Consider the following 19,878-nt stretch of genomic DNA (forward strand, 5'->3'; position numbering starts at 1 on the left):
TTTCTTTTTTGTAGTAAATGATACTTGCCCTTCTCAATCACACTTGGTTTTTGTCGAAAGCTGAACTCGGAACTACATTTACATTTGCATCTGCATTCCACTTGTTTTAATATTTTGGTTCTAAAAAGAACTGCTAGAACAAACACATTGTTATGGTGGTATTTTTTCCTTTGACAAGAATGGAATGGTTTTGTTCAAGGGCTCTTCTTCTCAATGTGTCTTACTCCATTTCTCCATCCTTTTAGTGCTAGGCCCAGCCTGTGGGTTCATACTCCGCTCGGCTGGTGCCCGTTCTTCAAGGTCCTCTAGTGTGTTAGGACACGCCGCCCAATGTCAGCACATCAAAGCAGATGTCGCATACACGCACAGGTTTGTTCAGGTCAAATTTGATGATGGGGATCTCTTTTATAGAGCACTTATGGCAGAGCAGACGCCCACAATGGCGGCTATGAGAGAAAGAAAAGACAAAGAATGGGTTGTTAGGACAAGGGAAGATGACAAAACATCATAAATGGAGGGAAGAGTTATGGTTTGAAAAGAAACAATGAAAGGAGGAAACAAGGTCTTCATTCTTTATAAAGTCAGACAGATTAAACTTAGTTGGTTGGCTACATACCAGTGATGTTTCCTGGTGGTGACTCCAAATTTGGTTATACATTCATAGCAGTTTGATCCATCACACCACGGGGGCTCTTTGGAAAGCATGTCTTTTAAAACATGATACAAAAGACTAGTTAGGTATAACTACTACAAGCACTGTAAATGTTGTAGAAACATTTTATCTGTATCTTTTACCTAGCAGACGGAACAGAAGCTGCTTAGTGGCAACTTGATAGTTGAAGATGTTAATGCCCTGGTTGTTAGTGACGCCGAGTCGAGCTCCAGCCCTCACGATGGCACGACACAGGTTAGCGTTTCCTTTCATGTAAGCCAACAGAAGCACTGAAAGGAGAAAAACATCACCTATCATTGATCCAGTGTTTGTTTCTGACAAGCAAAATGGCTATTGTTATTATTAATATGGAAAATTATCCATTTAAAAATGCACATTCAGTATAATCAAACCGCTTGTGCTTCACCAACCTGTGTTCCCCTCATTGTCAGGTTTATCCAGGGGATACTCAGGCATGCATTCTAAAAACAGCTCAAAGATGGCTGCCGCGTTCTCCTTCCCATACTGGCCGAGGACATGCATGGGAGATTGACCTCTAGACAAATGAAAATAAGGCAAAAGAGTTAGTGAATGTCCATGAATAATGCACAATTTATTTGAATTTTTTTGTGAATTAAAGGAACACTCCGACTTTTTGGGACTTTAGCCTATTCACCTTATCCCCCAGAGTTAGATAAGTCCATACATACCTTTTTCATCTCCGTGCGTGCTATAAGTCTGTTTGAAGCACTGCTACTTGGGCGGAGTGATAACCGCAGCACCCGAGACGTGCCGTGGTGAGGAGCAGAGAGCGCGTCTCAGGTGCTGCGGTTATCACTCCGCCCAAGTAGCAGTGCTTCGCCTTCAGAGAATATAGTTCCCAGTATTTATACTGTTAAAATATGTCTGTCTCTCATGTGACTTTGTTTTTTGTACACTCTGTGACTATACAAATCACAACATGTAAATAGGACAATGTTTGCGTTATTTTGTCACTTATTTGGATTAGTATGCTAGCTGCAACCATTTACATCCAGTCTTTGTGCTAAGCTAGGCTAGCGGTGGGTGCGTCAAACAGACTTATAGCACGCACGGAGATGAAAAAGGCATGTATGGACTTATCTAACTCTGGGGGATAAGGTGAATAGGCTAAAGTCCCAAAAAGTCGGAGTGTTCCTTTAAATAGTGTAATAGTGTAGATGGTGCCTGGGAGGCTCAATGTTTACACTTTTGGGGGAGATAAACCCATGAATGGCATACTAATTAGAGTTGTTCCGATTCCGATACTAGTATCGGAAATGCCGCCGATACCAATAAAAATTCTGGCATCGGTATTGGCGAGTACTTCTACCCATGTACCGATCCGATACCCTTTTCTTAAACAATAACTAGTTATGCACGTTAGCTTTGCTTAATGCTGCAAATCGGAGATCAATTCTTCTTCGCTGCTCTAAACAGCGGTTGCTTGTGGAAGTTGTGCTGTTGCCACAAGCAACCACTGTTTAGAGCAGCAAAGAAGCGCGCGCGCTAGCAGTATCTCCGCTGTTTGGCAGTATTTAAGACTGGACCAACCAGCCAGTAAAACGGCGACATGTCTCATATGCATACTGCAATTTCGAGGGGTGGCACAAGATTAGCAGCTTCAACACTTAAAGCATTTGAAGACGTGTCACCCCGCAGAACACGATGGCAAGGGCAGAGAAGGATTAGCCGCGCCAGAATCAACAATCTCTGGAAGCTTCATTCAAACGAAGAGAAAGGTTTCAAAAGACAGCCAACGACCGATAAATATAACCGACAAAATTATCGAGTTTATTGTTCTGGATGACCAGCCGCTGTCAAAACTGAAATGCCGTGTATTTAACAAAATTGTTTCTGGACTTTAAGTTATAAAGAGGTTATTTTCTTATATTATTCATATATCATTTTTTAGATTCCTAGATTTATTTGTTGCACTTTTTTATACAGTTATATTGTAAATCTAAAATACCTTCAGTTTTCAGTGTAAAGTATTAGATGTGTGGCTGCATTTTAAGTTCTTTTTCACTTAAGAAAAATAAATAATACATTGCTGTGAAATGTATGTCAGATAATAAAAATACTCATAAATAGTTCACTGTATGTATTTGTTCATGTTTTATTAAGGGATAAGTCTGAAGCACACCATAAAATAATTCTATCAATTCATACAGGGCTAGTATGAATTGCAGCTGTAGCCTATAGATACACACTCAGGTATCGGATCAGTACTCGGTATTGGCCGATACCCTGAGTCCAGGTATCGGAATCGGGAAGGGAAAAAGGGTATCGGAACATCTCTAATACTAATAGTAGTCACTGAACAATAAACGGGGTTAAGAGAATGTATTTTAACAAAAAATCTTACATTCTTCACCTTTAAGTGTGGAGTAATATATTTTGAGTCAAACCTGAGATTATAGGCCTCAGCATCTATGTTGGACTCAGTGAGTAGCGCACGCACATTATTCAGACGCCCCTGCATCACAGCCAGATGAAGTGCTAGTAGAAGGAGATATACAGAAATTAGTGAAATGGAATTTAGTCATTCAAGAATATTAAATTAAATAAGTTTAGCACAATAGTCTACCATTGTTTCCATTCTCATCTACGGCAGCAAAGTCAACGCCATTCTCGATCAAAACAGAGCAGATTGTGGAAAGGTCCTGTTGTGCAGCGAGATGCAACGCTGTCTGACGATGCTTGGTCAGCTCGTTTACTTTTGCACCAGCCAGCAGCTACAGTCCACACATACATCAGAGAAAACAAACATATTTGTTTCAGTGTTTGAATTGAAAATAAAAATTCCTCCATCAATTTTATTCTTGTTGCTTTACCAGATTTCTGACAATGATCTCGGATCCTGCCTGCACGGCCAGGTGTAGAGGAGAGAGTTTGGCACTGTCCTGCACTCTGGAGTTGACATTGGCCTGTACGCTAATGAGAAAGAGCACACTCTCTATGTCGGAGTTCTGCACAGCAACATGCAGGAAGTTGCGACCTTTGTTGTCCACCTAGACAGAGAGAGAAAACATTTATAATATTCAGTGGCTTGTGACGTCACATATCAAAACAATGTGGAGTCATTTCTTGGACAAATCGGAATTTGTCCTCTGCATTTAACCCATCCAAGTTAGTGCACATACATTATGAGCAGTGAGTAATGAACACAAACACACTGCAAACAGTGGACACATACAGCCAGAGCAGTGGGCAGCCATTCACTGCGGCGCCCGGGGAGCGATTGGGGGTTAGGTGCCTTGCTCAAGCGCACTTCAGTTGTGGGTTATGGAGGGTGGAAGAGAGTTATATGTGGATATAATCATGGCCACACACCTGTTCGGCAGCGCCAGGCTCTCTCTTGAGGATGGCTTCGGCAGCCTTGTTGTTCTTGTGGGTCATGGCACAGGCAAATGGCGTCATGCCTTGTCTGTCTCGAATATTCAATCGGATTTCAGGGTGGGAGATGAGCAGCTGAATGATGATGCTTTGCTGATTGCTGATGGCGACATGGATCGGAGCACGGCCTTCTGAATCCTGCATGCAGAGAAATGGGCATTGCAGTTCTCAGGGCATTTGAAAACAATGAGTATATGGAACATATCTGCATAAAGCCTTGTCATCTAAAGAAAAAGAAAAGAACTAGGGAGAATGTATGCATCTGCTGTATATCTGTATTAACCTGTGCATTCACATTGGCTCCAAACTCCAAAAGGCACTGAGCCACCTCCTCTAGCCCCCAGGACGAAGCCAAATGCAGCGGGCACTGTCCATCCCTCGCCTCCTCATCTCCCTCACCGTTAGGACCAGGCCTCCTTGGGCTGTTCACATCACAGCCACTGAAAACAAATGTTGAGATCATTTATGATAGGGAAATAAAACTTCTACAGCCACTTTTTGCATAACACGCAAATAATTTGATTCGATTTTTTAAACAATTGACAATTGTATATTTTTTTAAATATATATAAGCTTTTAAAACCTTGTGTAAAAGCCCCAGTCTTAATTATAGCCTGAATAGAGTGCTGCGGTGATGACGTATTTTTGTAGGAAAACCTGAAAGTTAGCATCACCCTGGTTCCTTTGACAAAAATGCAATGAGATTTTTCCATTGGCTTTTGGATCATTGTAAAAAGTGAGCTTGTGACCAACAAAAGTTTATGATTATTACACGTTTTGTTCATTAGGATAATCTTCACAAATGAACAACTTGTGTGAATATATCTTGAGCTTATGTTAACCACAGACCTTATTTCAAGCATAAAAAAAAAAGAAAAAGAATGGAACCAGAAGTGCCAAAATGCTAACTAGTTTCTGGGTTTTAGCCTGCAAAAATATGTCATCCCTGTAGCACTCTATAGGAATGAATCAGCTTAGTTGGTGGTTTTTATTGAAAATATAAATTTGATGAATTGTCTAACAGATTTTTAAAAACACAAATCCTGAAGCAAGAGAAAACAAGGAGAGGTGTACAAACCTGCGTACAAGGAAGCAAGCAGTGACCTCATTGTTCTCATCGATGGCTCTGTGGAGAAGATTTTGCTGACAGCCTCCAGGCCCTGAACTCCAACAAGTTGCATCACACCCGTGCCTGACCTAATCCAAAAAATACATAACTGACGAATCAAATAAACTCATCATAAACAAGCATTATTTAAAAACATGGAAAAACAATCATTTCAAGGTAGGTAAAGGGATAGTTCACCCCAAAATGAAAATTCTGTCAGTAATTACTCACCCTCATGTTGTTCCAACCCCGTAAGACTTTCGTTCATCTTCGGAACACAAATTAAGATATTTTTTATTAAATCTGAGAGCTGGATCACTCCTCCATAGGCTTCTAAGGGATTGAAACTTGCCGGCCCAGAAAAGTTATTAAAGACATAGTTAAAATAGTCTGAGTGACTACAGTGGCTCAATCTTAAGTTTATCAAGCGACGAGAATACTTTTTGTGTGCAAAAAAAACAAACAAAAACAACAACTTTATTCAACTATTCATTTACTTCTCTGTGGGCCTCGAGTTAGTTCACGTAGTGTAACTGCGCAGCGCTTCTGGTTGTACGTCACACGCATCACACACACATGACCAGCGTTGGCCAATAGTGAGCCTATGCGTGACGTACAACACAAGTTTCAATCCCTTAGAAGCCTATGGAGGAGTGATCCAGCTCTCAGATTTATTCAAAAATATCTTAATTTGTGTTCCGAAGTTGAACGAAAGTCTTACGGGGTTGGAACAACATGAGGGTGAGTAATTACTGACAGAATTTTCATTTTGGGGTGAACTATCCCTTTAAGAAAACGAATGCTAGGGAAAGAAAATGCAGTTCTCACCAATGTGGACGCGATGTCCTCCAAACCATTTTCCAAAGCCAGCCAGAGTGGAGGATCACCCTTCTCATTCACCACTGACATGTCAGCTCCTCTTGTGCAGATGGCGTCCACTACTAAAGGGAGCTGGTTACTGATAGCCAACTGCAAAGCCGTTTGCCCCTCCTGGGTCCTAAAACAAAGTCAAGTCACCTTTATTATACATTACAGATTGTTTCAAAGTAGTTTTAAAGCGATGACAAGAAAATTATTAAATGATGCAAACAGTTCATTTCGGCTGTACTGCAGCTCTAAAAGAAAATAGTGTCATTGTGCATCTGAAGTCAGTTCAGTGTTGATTCAATTCTGCTGTACGGATCATCAATTATTCATTTAATTGAATCTATAAAGCATTTCTGCAGAAAAACAGTGACGATGTCGTCCAGCTCAGTTCTCATCCAACACTAGGTACGTTTACATGGACACCTTTTGGTTCAATCGGAATGAAATCAATCCGATTGATGAATCCGAACACGGTGTTTACATGAACGATAAATAAAGATCGGAATTGATTTTTTGACATGCGCACACTGCACGAATATGCCGCTGTTCGTGCATAACTATTCTCCTCTATTGGTTCTTTATTTGTTTTAAACAGCAGACTTAATATTTCTCCGTCTCTGGTCATGATTTGGAGACGATGAGCATGAACCGTTGTGCCGTGCTGCTTATATTTATCACGCAGTAAAACCCAGCGCCCAGAACCAGTTGTCCGTGCATGATAATCTGAAACAAGGACTCGAGGGACATTGTCCTGCTCCACTTCACAGACGCTGAGTGAAATGAGAATTTTAGAATATCGGGAAACTCATTTATAAGACACTTTATTCAACAGGAAGAACAGCTCGTTCCGTGAGTCATCCGTCATTACGCTATTTCAACGTCATTGCACATGCGCAGTCCTTTCAGTTTCGGTTTTCAATCCGATCAAGTGTGTTTACATGTTCTGTCAATCGGATTACAAAAGGAATAAACCACCCCTTTCAATCGGATCGAAATTCCAATCGGATCGAGCTCAATCGGATCGAGCTCAATCGGATCGATTAAGGTGTTTACATGAAAGTTTTTTAGTCCGATTGAGCCGTCAATCCGATTAAAAGTGTCCATGTAAACGCAGCTAGTGTCAGTGCTGTCAAATCAATATTGATGAATATTAGTATATAATATATATATAATATGTATATATAATATATATATGTATTATATAGTATATAATATGATTTGTAGTATTAGGATTTGTTTTCATGATCGAAATATCAGATATTATATGCATCAACTCGTTCAACAATAGCTATTTGGGGAGACAGAGAGGGAATTGATTGATACACACCGCAGGCAGCACTAGATTCTTCATTGCCCACATGAACTCCACAGCTAAACATGTCTAAAGGGATGTCTGCTAGTGCTAACCGATGTTTTTTATAGCAGTTCTAGTACCTGACGTTGATGTCGGCCTGGTGCTCTAGCAGGAAGAGGGCGCTCTTGCTGTCCTGTCTCTTTATAGCCATGTGCAGTAGTGTCTGTCCATCAGACATGGTGTCATTAATGGCTGCTCCAGAACCCAGCAGCTGTGCGGCAATAGTGTGCATACCTAGCAGTGTAAATAAGAAACATCAAATGATCTGCATGAGCAGTGAACTCACTGAAGGAGATTTTAGCAGAACCCACCGGTCCAGAGTGCAAGACCCAGAACGGTCTGATCCATGGAGTCTTTCAAACTGAAGTCAGGGATGATCTGCAGGTTGTTGGTGGCATGTAATGCATTGGCTATGGATCAAGAATAAAGTTATGAATGACAAGAGATGGCACAGCTGCACAGATCACTATTCAAATCAAACATCCTCCCTCATCCCTCACCTTTCTGCTCTAGTATGACAGACACCACATCTGGGTGGTTGTGAACGATGGCCAGGTGGAGCGGGCTCTGGAGGAAGACTCCTTGGCTCTTCTCGGCTCCGTCAGGCAGGGCGCTGTCGGTCTGCAGGTTAGGATTCGCCCCCTGCTGGAGCAACTCCACCGTCAGCCCTGCCAGGCCACAGCGGCACGCCGTATGGAGGGGGGTCTCAGCCTACAAACGAAAATGTGATAAAAAAAAAAAAATCACAAGAGGAAAAAGGAATATATAAAAAAATAAAAATAATAAATATTTCATTTACGACAATCCACCCCTTTACTACAACTCCTGTTTTATAATAATTGCCAATTAATACATTTATATATAAATTATCATTCAAAATGTTTAAGTCTTAAGCTCAGCAAGGCTGCATTTATTAGATCAAAAATACAGTAAAACAGTAATATTTTGAAATATTCTTAATTTTCAAGTTTTCTATTTTAATATATTTTAAAATGTCATTTATTCTCTGATGGTAAAGCTGAATTTTCAGTACGCCAGTCTTCTCTTCAGTGTCACACGATCCTTTAGAAATCATTCTAACATGCTGTTTCAGTACTCAAAAAACATTTCTTAATATTATCAACATTGAGAAGAGTTGTGCTGCTTAATATCTTTGTGGAAACCGTCATGCATATTTTTTTCAGGATCATAGCAGAATTTTCACACTTTAAATTTGTTCTATTTAGTAGTTTTGATGACTCACACTATTATTCTAAATTGTGTAAAAGGAATATGCATGTTCAAACATTTGACTGGCAGTGTATTTCTAATAAAAGCTGACACACACACCCATTTGTTGGTGTGATTGACTTTAGCTCCATGTGTGGCCAGGAAGATAGCGGCTGCTTCACTTCCTGTGATAGCTGCTCTCTGCATGAGGCAGTTACCTGAGGAGGAGATGTTGTGATTAGCAGGTATAAAATGGGTAATGACTAAAGGGACACATTAAACATTTTATAAAGTGAAAGATGTTTGATACCATTGGAGTCTGGTGCATCAGGATTGCTCCCTCTTTGTATAAGCCTTGCTGCGAAGCTGTTCTCGTCAAATGAGGTTCCATTCACAACAGGAGCTTCATCCTCAAAAGGGTTCACGGAGGGGTCAGAGGACACAGTGATGTACTGCAGGGCCAGCCACAGTGCGGTGCTGCCTTCGTGATCTTTCAACTCCAGGTCCAATCTAAGCAGGAAGGTGAGGGATTACAGTGTTACAAAAAGGAAACAAGAAAGGGACAATATTACACCAAGAAGGTAGAGGTAACTACTGTATCTCCATGTTCAGAACACTAGCTTACTAAACAGTATACAGTGTATACTTTTTTTTATCAGAACACATGAAGAAACAGTGGTTAAGGCAGTCCAAGTCAAGATTACAAATCACATTTTGATATTACATCAAGTTCCTTTATCACAATGGGAGGTGAAAAAATGCATCATGGGATACACTATCCCACATTAGACTCTTGCATTTGTACAAGTTTTAGATCATTCTGTGTATTCCATACATTCAGAAAGTAGTTTGGTATAATTCTTTTTCATTACCTACATAAATAATTTAAGATCATTCGTTTTGAAAAAGAGGGTGAATTCCAATCGGAAGTGAGCATCCCTGTGCCCTACTAACTCTGAAGGCCAGATCTCTTGAAGTGTGAAGGGAGCAATGAAAAATAATGTAATTTCCTGGAATGTTACCATGACAACACAGCATCCATCAGCCCATTAGCTGATCTTACAACAGAAATTTCTTATTATTGCTGTTAATATTATTGTTGCTAATAAAACAATACATTTTATAATGAAGATTTTAAAATACGCATTTTGTGTGCGTGTGTTCCCTATTTGCTCTCAACTTTAAAACTTGCAGTCTCTTCTTTGGACTCTATATTCTTATTCATCTACTATTGAAGACCCCCTGTGGTGAAAATCAAGTTTTTAATGTTGTTTATATGTCTATGTGGTGTGTTTTTAATATGCTTTAAGACAAACATTTTAAGTATTTTCTCTTTAAAAACGGCAGTGATCTAAAGACAGTCTAAAAAAACAACACTGTTTGAAATCGCTGGTGTTTCTTACGTCACAAACTAACTTGTAACCAATCACGTCAATGTGCCGGCGGGCTTTAGCATATCATTATAACTGCTCTGAAGCAGTGGAGTCTCAAGAGAAGCCAGGTTATCCCAGTATACTTCTCTGTTGATATGAAAAATCAGGTACATTTATCAATATAGCAGGTGAATTGGGCATAAAATTCATCATAATATCATCATATACATGTCTCCACTGACGTTCTGAGTTGTTCAAAGGGTTTCTAAGGATGCTGATTTTTAGAAGACAGCTGTCTTGACTCTGAGGTGGCGAACGGGAACATGGTTTGTGTATAACATAACACAGTATTAGCTGTTTGATAACATAGTCAAGCAAAAGGCTAATCATATTAATTACTGTTATTTGTCCCACGTTGTAAAGAGCGATATATAAAACAAAAACACATTACCATTCTGATACATCTATTTATACAAGCCTGTATATTTCACTCTTCCACTTCTTCTGAACCAGTGTCTGGTTCAAACATATGGCTGAATTAAACCAGTATTTGCACTTGCCATTTTGTAGCATTTACTACAGTAAAGTTTACAGAGTAGATCAGCTATTCTAAGCACATACGAGTGAGTGGAGGCAGGTCTAAATTGCTTATTCGTGGATCGGCGTATACGTATACTGGACTTATTGAAGCAAGGGTGTGAAGTTACATTAAAACTTTAAGGCATGAATAAAAAATAAAATTTAAAAAAAATCACATTTAAAAGTTTTTTCCTATGCCATTTTGGTGATCAAAGATGAGTTTTAAGGGATAAATTTGACTACATGCGGACTTTAAACATTTCTTACCTATGAAACTTATTTAATCTTCATATGAAATGTATGAAAAAAAATCTGTGCAATATATCACAAACAAAACTACTTTAATTATTCTGTTTATATGTTAACTCGAACTCTCCCGCCATCTAACTTTAAAATGAATTGCGAGGATTCACCACCCTGGGTCACATGACCATAAACGATCAAATTACTTATTTGAAGTGACCATCGTATGTACCCCTTGCTAACAGACTTGTGGAGAGGCCCTTCGTGAGGGGATTCAACTATTCACTTTCGTTTGGAATGGCACTACAAATGGCATCCCCTTCCCAAAGTTCCCTTCAAATTCACCCAGATAAAGCCTGTTTAAGCTTACTGTTTGCATTGTAGAAGCTGGTTAAAGACTGCTTCATTTCCCGACACCACAGCCTCATGTAATGGCGTCCTAAGAATTAGAAAAATAAAACCAGGTTATGAATACAATGAATAAGCTTTACTCCCAAAAAACATTATTGCGGATAAAATAATAATCCCGAAAATCATTATTGCAGAAGAAACCCTTGACTTGTTACCCACCGTCCTTTGCTGTTTTGCATGTTTGGGTTGGCACCAGCTTTGAGCAGAGCCTCAGCAATATGGGCCATGCCAGCCATAACTTCACCACTGTGTTTCTTAGGGCTAAAAGAGCAGACAAGGTGCAGAGGCGTCTCAACTGCACCCACTGTGGCAGCATTCACCTGCGCAGAGTGACGGATCAAAAAAGTGGAAGCAAATTCATCTCCTAAAGAGAGAGAGAGAGAGAGAAAGATACAGGACAGGGACAGTATTTAGACCACAACAACAACAAAAAAAACTTCTCAAAAGATTTACGACAGATCTCGAAAATTTACGCCTTTTGTGGTAAACTTCACAAAACTTTATGCCAACTTCAAATTCCTCATAAAATAATATTCCCTCTGCCCAAATACAAGCACTCCTCACCTCTCTGGATGGCCTTGTGCAGAAGACTCCAGCCGCTCTGGTCCACCATGTCAACATCTGCTTTGTTGTTGACCAGTGTGGTGGCGATGCTCTCCAGCTTCTTGGACAGAGCCAGATCCAGCGCCAAATCTCCATTATTGTCTAGCTCATTCAGCTTTCCTGGTAACTTGGGAATGAAATGAAAGAAACATTTATCCTAATAAGTTTGGCATGCAATAAACAAGCTTATCAATAGAAGATAAAACATTTATCAGTGGCTAAAAATGTGCTAAAAATCAGGGGCAACACAATGATTGTGTTGTAACAATTTAAACAAATAGATAGCCTACATTTTGCATGCGAGTCATTCAAAATATAATCAGTAATATTCATATTTTTGTTTATTTTTATACTAGAATTATTTTACTGTGTTGGGTCACTACTAGTTGTCCAATGTAAAACCTAAAGCAAAACATTAACCATAGAAAAACATCACTTGATATTGATTTTATTGATTTTAGGACCTTGCACTTTTTATATCACGGTATATAAAGCAAAAACACTTCTTTGATTCAGTGCTGGCTCTTTACCTGGGCATCCATCTCTATTAGATAAAGGAAGACAACATCTTCTCGTTCTACTTTAATTGCTTTGTGAAGGGGGTACTCGGTCTTGGATTTGATCATTTTATAGAGCAGCTGAGCATCCATGCTACTGAAGTCCTCTTTCCGTAGATCATCCTGTTTGAGAGGGTAAAGAAAGTAAATATTAATCATACCTTCTGCACGAATACACACTCCAAAAAAAAAAAAAAAAAAAAAAAAAAAATCTCCTTTAAAACAGCAGGTGACAACAACATGTAATAATTATGCAAATCTCCCTCTGGTCTTTTTCAAGGTCTTGCTCAAGGTCTGCTGAGCTGATATTGATGCGTTTAGTTCACTCAGCAGAGAGCTTGCCTGTAAACCCACCACAATGTTTCCTTTACCATCCCGATCTTAGGGTGTATTCACACCAGGAAAGTCCGATAGTTCACTTGCTTTGGTCCGGACCAAATAAATTTTTTTTTTTTTTTTTGGAACGGTTTGCTTTCACACTGCTCTTTTTGCAAGTGAACCAAAATTTGTAAACAAAACCACACGTGTGCTAAGGTCGTCCATTCATTGGACAAGGATTCTCAAGTAGGGAAATCAGGAAGTGCAAAAAAGGCTCAGCATGGAGATATTTCGTACTGCAATATTTGTTATTTTACTAATTTTGTGTTATTCTGTACAAACGCAATATGAAGAAACTGCAGAAGACGGATAAGGTATAAAGTTTTGATTCATAGAGAGGGGCTATGTTCACACATTCAAATAATGAGATTCTTATTGTATATACTGCTAACAAGTGCTGTCAATGTTAACGCTTGCGATTAAGTTTGTCCAGTTTAACGCAGCGTCATCCTTGTAACTATTATATGAACTGCAAAAGCTTTTTTTGCATCTATGCGAGATTAGACTAAAGAGAACGCTCTGTATGGGAATGTCCTGATGCACACACTCATTCATTCATTCCATTCCAATGATGCACACACGGCGCGCAGAAAGACGCGCAACAGTATCGTGTGGCCAGACAGCGCGCCGGAATGGAATTCTCTTTCGCACTTGTTTTGAACAACAACAACACAAACCTTTATGCCAAAATCTCAGACTACGGAAGCCTTTTAACTCAAAGGCGCAGTGCTTTCTTGCAATTGGGTCGGTTCATGTTCACACCGTAAACGAACCGTACCAGAGTTCGTTTGGAACCGTACCAAGACCACCTCTTCAGCTGGGTCTCGGTTCGGTTGTTTGGTCCGCACCCGAGTTCGATTGCTGTATTCACACCTGCACAAAAGGTCCGCACCAAGGGGGGAAACAAACTAGTGTTCGATTCAATCGAACCAAACAAGGCAGGTGTGAATACACCCTAGACATAGCCTTGAGAATCATCACTACTTGTGGGGATTTACAAGGAGCCATAAAGAAGACCCCAAACATCGAGGAGGACAAGATCCTGCTGCTTTTAAACAGAGCATTCAATGGAGGAAGGCTATCTTTCACAGTGAAATTGTCCATTTATTAATTATTATTGATATATTTCTGGCAAACAAAATAAAGGTCCAGCCTATGTGCATCTATAGAACAAATTCCCCATCTTTCAAGGATGAGGACGATGGCTCTGTTCTTCTGACTCACCCAGTGACTGGCAATGATCTCTCCACAATAGTTCATCAATGTTGTGGCGTCCAGCTCTTCGGCTGTCTGGTAGAACCTGATACAGTTCCTCACGTTCACTGATGACATCACTCCTTTCTCACATCTGCATTTGAAAAACAATATCTACGTTTAGAGCTCGCTTTGTATTCTTTTACATACCATTTCAGTTTTGAAATTAACTAGATATGCATAAGTAGATATATCATTAAATGCATCATTTCTAATTCTTTTCTCTTTATTTTATTAAAATGATGACAAAAATTATTACCACCTGACTTATACTAGACAATATACTTGATACTTTATATAAATTAGGTCCATTTTCTATATTTCACCTGCTATGAGTTCAGCAGCCAGCCCAGCATCACATTTTTTATATATACTGCATGCTTCCATTCAAAGGTTTGGGGTCAGTAAGATTTTGTTTTGTTTTTTTAGAAATTAATACTTTAATATTCAGCAGGTATGCATTAAATTGATCAAAAGTTATAGAAAAAACATTTATAATGCACAACGGTTTTTACAACATTAATAAGCAGCACAGCTGTTTTCAACTGATAATAATAAGAATTGTTTATTTAGCACCAAATCACCATATTAAAACGATTTCTGAAGGATCATGTGACATTTATGATGCTGAAAATTCAGCTTTGTCATCACAGGAATATGTTACAATGGAAAACAGTTGTTTTAAATTGTAATGATATTTCACAATATGACTGTTTTTACTGTATTTTTGACTAAATAAATGCAGTCTTGGTGAACACAAAAGATTTACAGACCACAAATATTTAGACGGTAGTGTATTTCCTGTCACAACCATGCAATGACAACTCACAAACTGATTTTAATTGCAATATTATTCATGTTATGCAAGCCCTGCTATCCAAAATAATGTGACACATAAATGTGACATATAAATGTCAGACATATTTTTCCGTTCTGCAGTCCCAGCGCTCAAGAATAAAAGCTGGTCATTAGCATAAAAGCACCAAACATATATGCTGTTTGCTTGCCATTAAGCAGCTGCTTTTATCCAAAGAATACTTATTGACAGGAGAGGACTCAAGGCCACAGTGGTGATGGGGCATCACTGCAACTCTCCAGATTAACTAGAAGCCTCTTACAAGCAAATGCCTGGTAAAAGAGCACATGCTTTCAGGGAGATGTCTATTTAATTTTAATGAACATGACCAGAGTGACTAAAATGATGGTGTGATGCATATGCTGTATTAATCATCAAGTGTAGCATTCATCCCCAAAATCATTCATGTTCCACATCAATCCATGCTGAGGGGTGGTTTTTTTTACTTGTAGTTGATATTCTTACATATTGAGTGACCAATAAGAGCAGTTACATGGCGTTTTTGTTGGTGAAACACTATGAGATGTAAAGCTGCAACATGAGTCATAAAATCTATCCAGTCATTTATTATTCTAGTGGACCGTTCCCACCTTTCACGCAGAAGATTGAGCTGGAAGCGGTTGGCTAACTTCATCAGGTCGATAAGGAAGCCGTCGTCCCCACTCAACTCCAGATCATCTGTGTACGCCCAGCGCAGCATTGCCATGGCAACCTCTGGTTTGGCATCTAGGAAGTCACATGGGGATGTACAGGAAAGAATCCAACAACAAGTTCAGTTTTGAGGGATTACGGCTGCATACTGCATTAGAACAATAAGGGGAAAAAAACAACCAAACATAATCTAGACATGCTACATTTCTAGTGCAGGTTGTAGGAAACAGAGAAGCCATTGTTACCTGAGAGGTCCAGTTCTGTAGTGGAGGCCAAGTTGGCTGAACTCCAGATTTCACTCCGAGCAGCCAGCACGAATTTATGAGCGCTGAGCCTCTGATCTCCAATCTTCACCTTCAGATCGCTAGGAGAAAAAAAGACTGATGTGGTCATACTGGTTTTACACAGCATCTCTTTGAAATATGCAGTAATCAGCTACCATATCATTTGATGTATTAGACCTAATGTATTATGCATTGGTCTCAGTGAGGTCAGATCTGAGACAACAGTCCAGGCTCAAATCTCAGACCGGTCATTCTGTAACCTCATAAGTGGTGCAATAAAAAGAAATACAACTGTAATAGAACTTCCTAACTTTACAGACCCAGCAGACATATTAAAAACCTTTCAGCCAGCTTTTATACACCGAGAAGCAAAATGAAACTGTAAATCATAACTTTTAAAATTTAAATCAGGACAAAGCCACAAACAAGCTTACATACTGCCTTTCAATTACAATGTGCATCTTATAAAACTGTCAATTGGATTTTGACTATTTGCATGAGAATTAAGTACATTTAAACGCCGGTTTCATTCTCAATTCCGCAACAACAAAAATACAATAAATATTTTATTTAAATATGCAAAGAATTACTGATATATAATATTAATATATTTAATTATATGTGTGTGTGTATATACATAGCTTGAGCCTTGATGGTAAAAAAATTTTTTTGCATTGGCATTGCTAATAAGAAAAACTTTATCACAGTAAATGCTATTTTCTTTTTACAAACAAACATATTTTCATATTTCTTTTGCTTCTGGGGTTAAATATGAACTGAACATTTCTTGGTTAACATTCACCCAACATATCATCTAACAGTATGTGAGCATTCATGTCCAGTTCTCACCTGTACTGCTCTTGCTGAAAGAGGTCAGCCACAATGGCCAGCAGGCGGCTGATGAAGGAGTCACTGGCCTGGGACACAGAGCCAGGGAGAGAGGCCTGGGCAGCCAACACAGAGCACCGCCTGTCCGTCTCCACCAGCTTCTGTTGCATCTTCACATACTCCTGCCTCAGCAGAGCAAGGTGCTTCTGCAATTTCTGCACCTCCTCTGCAGGCATGATGGAAACGATGAAGAGAGATGAGTAGTGGAACAAAAGGAAGGAGTACATGGAGTACAAGGAGAAAATAAGGGTAAACAAATAAGAATAAACCGTCAAATGTGGTGGGTTAAAGCAAAAGGGAAGTGGAAATGCCATGTAGACGAGAGAAAGAGGGACAAAATACAGATTTCACATGAAAACTGCTGACACAGACAGACTTCCTGAGCACGCTCACGGGAGGAGAAGTGGACCTACGATATGCGAGCAAAACTGCCTTTACATGTTACAAGAAGTAAAAACTTTTAACATGGTCCGATTCATGATAACCACAATCGCAAAAGTTAATATAGGCTACAACCTTGATCAGTCTCATTCCACTCAAACCTCAAAATAACAACTTTAAACTCGCCATCTTTAATGTGGTAATTGCCTTGGATCTGTGACTAGAGGATTTCACAGCTTAACCTACATTCCAACACAGCCGCTTCCTTCCTCTTTCCTTGAATTTATTTACGTTCACCTCTCCAGAATGCTGAGGCTACACTTTGCCTTTGCTCCACATAAGCTCAGGTGCTGAGAGAGCTGGTCTAGTAATGTCTTACCATTTGACATCTAGGAAAATCTTTGAATTCTGCTAAAAGAAAATAAACTATTAAAACCCCAGCAAGCTAGCCAGCGCCTTGTATAAGTATAACATGCCAAAGCTGTACATTTTGTGAAAAGAAAAGTCTACCCTAGTCATTGCACACAATTAAACCTGTGTGTGTGTGTGTGTGTGTGTGTGTGTGTGTGTGTGTGTGTGTGTGTGTGTGTGTGTGTGTGTGTGTGTGTGTGGTGTTGTAAGCAAAGAATTAGAATGTTTTCAGTTTAATATGTGAGCCATTTGTCTTCAGCCTAGATTCAGGAATCCAGTATGCTGAGCAATCAACAACTCAGAGATGTCCAAATAGGTCCCATAAAGTATTTAAAAAGCTCATCAGCCAATCAGATGACAGGAAACCTTGTGAAGCAATAATCTGCTTGCATCACCAACAAGCATTAACACGAATTATAACAGCTCATGAATTACTCAATGAACTCAGATGAAGAATACATCAGAAATTGTGCAATTAATATACAATAAATTGTTCTAGCGGTTTAATAATTCGTAATTGGGTACAGAAAATTAGGTACTACAAAAGGTAAGGTACAAAATATTACCAAGATGACCAACCATGGCTTTAACCAATATGCTTGTCAACAAGTTATACGTTTGTGTTGATACTACAATAAAAATTCGCTAGCCTGTTGTTAGCCACCCCGTCTTTAAATAAAAAGTAAAACAAAAATGACAGAAAGACAGCTTAAGCGTACGCTGTTTGAAGGCAATTCCACTTAAATGTATTATGATTTAACAACATGTTGAGGGAAGATAAAGAAGGGAGATGTCACACATCAGCTGATAAAAGTAACGGTTATAAACGCCTGCAGCAACGTCACTAAATGCAATCATGATATGAAAATTATTTATAAAAATCAACAAGGCAGAGCTATAAAAATTATTTTCTACTGTTATTATATATAAATGTCAGGTTATATTCAATTGTATCACATAAGCTACATTAAAAAGAGCAATGTATTGACAGATTTAATCATCAATTTGCAAAGCCAGATGAATTACTCATTCAGGGTGATGAAGACAGAGACAAAAGACAAAAAAGGGAAAATTCTGATTAGAAATGACTTGGGAAAACCAGCGCAAAATGAGATTACAGGACGACAATGTCTCTAAAATCAACCATTTACCTTTCAAAAGCATAAAGTTGTATGATCTGCGCTAAATGCAGTTGAATATATCATTTGAAAAAGGATTCATTGGATATCTCTTTACATGAGAGCTCAAATCACCCGGCGAATTATTACTACCACCGCCCAGCCCACCACCTGACTTGCAACCAGCTAGGCTGGACAAAAATGCAATAAAGTGGTTCATTTCAGCGTTATGCAATATCTGTCACCAAATGGCTGTGGTGATAACACTTAAATACAGTATTAGGCCTGTCCATTGTGTAAAGAAATAACAACTGTGGATGTTAAACAGAAAGGGCGTGAAAAATAAGAAAGAAACCATCCTCATACCTTCTGCCATGTTGGATCCGTGGCTCGTCGCCTAATATCGCGAGAGAGCGCGGGAGGAAGGATTTGATTTGGGAGGAGCGTGCTGGTGGAAGCAAGCAATGACCCAAAGATACATTACGTTTGATGTTTAATCTAAATTCCAGATTAAAAAAAAAAAATTGCAAGTCTGTGTGTTGCAAGGAAACCAGCTGTTACACGGGGTCTTTATTATTTAGTCTTATTTAAGTTTAATTCTGACCATCAGCCTGTGTGTGTTACTCTTCCTCAAGGCTGTTGCAGATATATTAGGGAAAATAAATTCTATTTAGATAAATGTCCTCTTTGGCACATTCCCAAACCCTTTCTAAAAATAAGGCCTAGTCTGTTGTATAAAAGTCTCAGTAGACCTACATGTCACCTGCACCATTGAGCATGTTAAACTGTTGCACATCCAAATGCACATTGTTACAATTCAATTGTCCTTATGATGGCCAACCAATATTTCCCATTGCCCCCCTAAGCAGTGTTGTTATTGTTAGCCAACACAAAAACTATTCAAACTTGTTTTCAGTCATTTAAATGAAGTGAACTGAAATAAAATTAATATAGATGAAAAAATAAATATTTTATAAATATAAAATATTCCCTTAGCAACTACGGTAACTGAAATAAGTTTAAGCACTAAAATTATTTTAGCTTAAAAATAAAATTAAAGCTATCTAGAAATATAACTAAACTAATAACAAAGCATGTGAAACTGCTTCAACAAAAATTAAAATATGAAAAATAAAACAAATTTAAAATATAAATACTATAATATAGTATATAAATACTAAAATCACACTGGCCCAAATATATGTTTTTAAAACTACACAACTGTAGATACACTTTTTACCCAGTGGTTTATATGAGACTGCCATGTTCTGAGAAGAATATTTT

The 19,878-nt window shown here is 38.8% G+C and overlaps 1 protein-coding gene across 2 annotated transcripts; it reads right to left on the reverse strand.

The window, feature by feature from the left end:
- Positions 1–91: 91 nt before the first annotated feature.
- ankfy1 (ankyrin repeat and FYVE domain containing 1) lies at positions 92–19,038 on the reverse strand. 2 transcript variants are annotated; one of them, XM_056244589.1, is made up of 25 exons: positions 18,961–19,038; positions 16,646–16,850; positions 15,758–15,876; positions 15,452–15,587; positions 13,976–14,099; positions 12,347–12,496; positions 11,778–11,943; positions 11,373–11,577; positions 11,173–11,241; positions 8,918–9,117; positions 8,728–8,825; positions 7,899–8,109; positions 7,710–7,808; positions 7,479–7,632; positions 6,006–6,174; positions 5,148–5,266; positions 4,353–4,509; positions 4,007–4,207; positions 3,508–3,684; positions 3,261–3,408; positions 3,082–3,172; positions 1,084–1,208; positions 796–942; positions 617–707; positions 92–446 (listed from the first exon to the last, which is right to left on the reverse strand). In XM_056244589.1, the coding sequence occupies exons 1-25, from the start codon at positions 18,968–18,970 to the stop codon at positions 314–316; spliced, it is 3,504 nt and encodes a 1,167-aa protein (XP_056100564.1). In that variant the 5' UTR covers positions 18,971–19,038; the 3' UTR covers positions 92–313. The 2 variants fall into 2 exon arrangements, with proteins under 2 accessions (XP_056100564.1, XP_056100572.1); XM_056244597.1 differs by lacking the exon at positions 18,961–19,038 and having other exon boundaries at positions 16,646–16,860.
- Between the last annotated feature and the right edge of the window lie 840 nt (positions 19,039–19,878).

Source organism: Rhinichthys klamathensis, unplaced genomic scaffold (genome assembly GCF_029890125.1).
Source record: "Rhinichthys klamathensis goyatoka isolate OS25496 unplaced genomic scaffold, OSU_Roscu_1.1 h1tg000028l_1, whole genome shotgun sequence".
In the NCBI taxonomy this organism is placed as follows: Eukaryota; Metazoa; Chordata; class Actinopteri; order Cypriniformes; family Leuciscidae; genus Rhinichthys; species Rhinichthys klamathensis.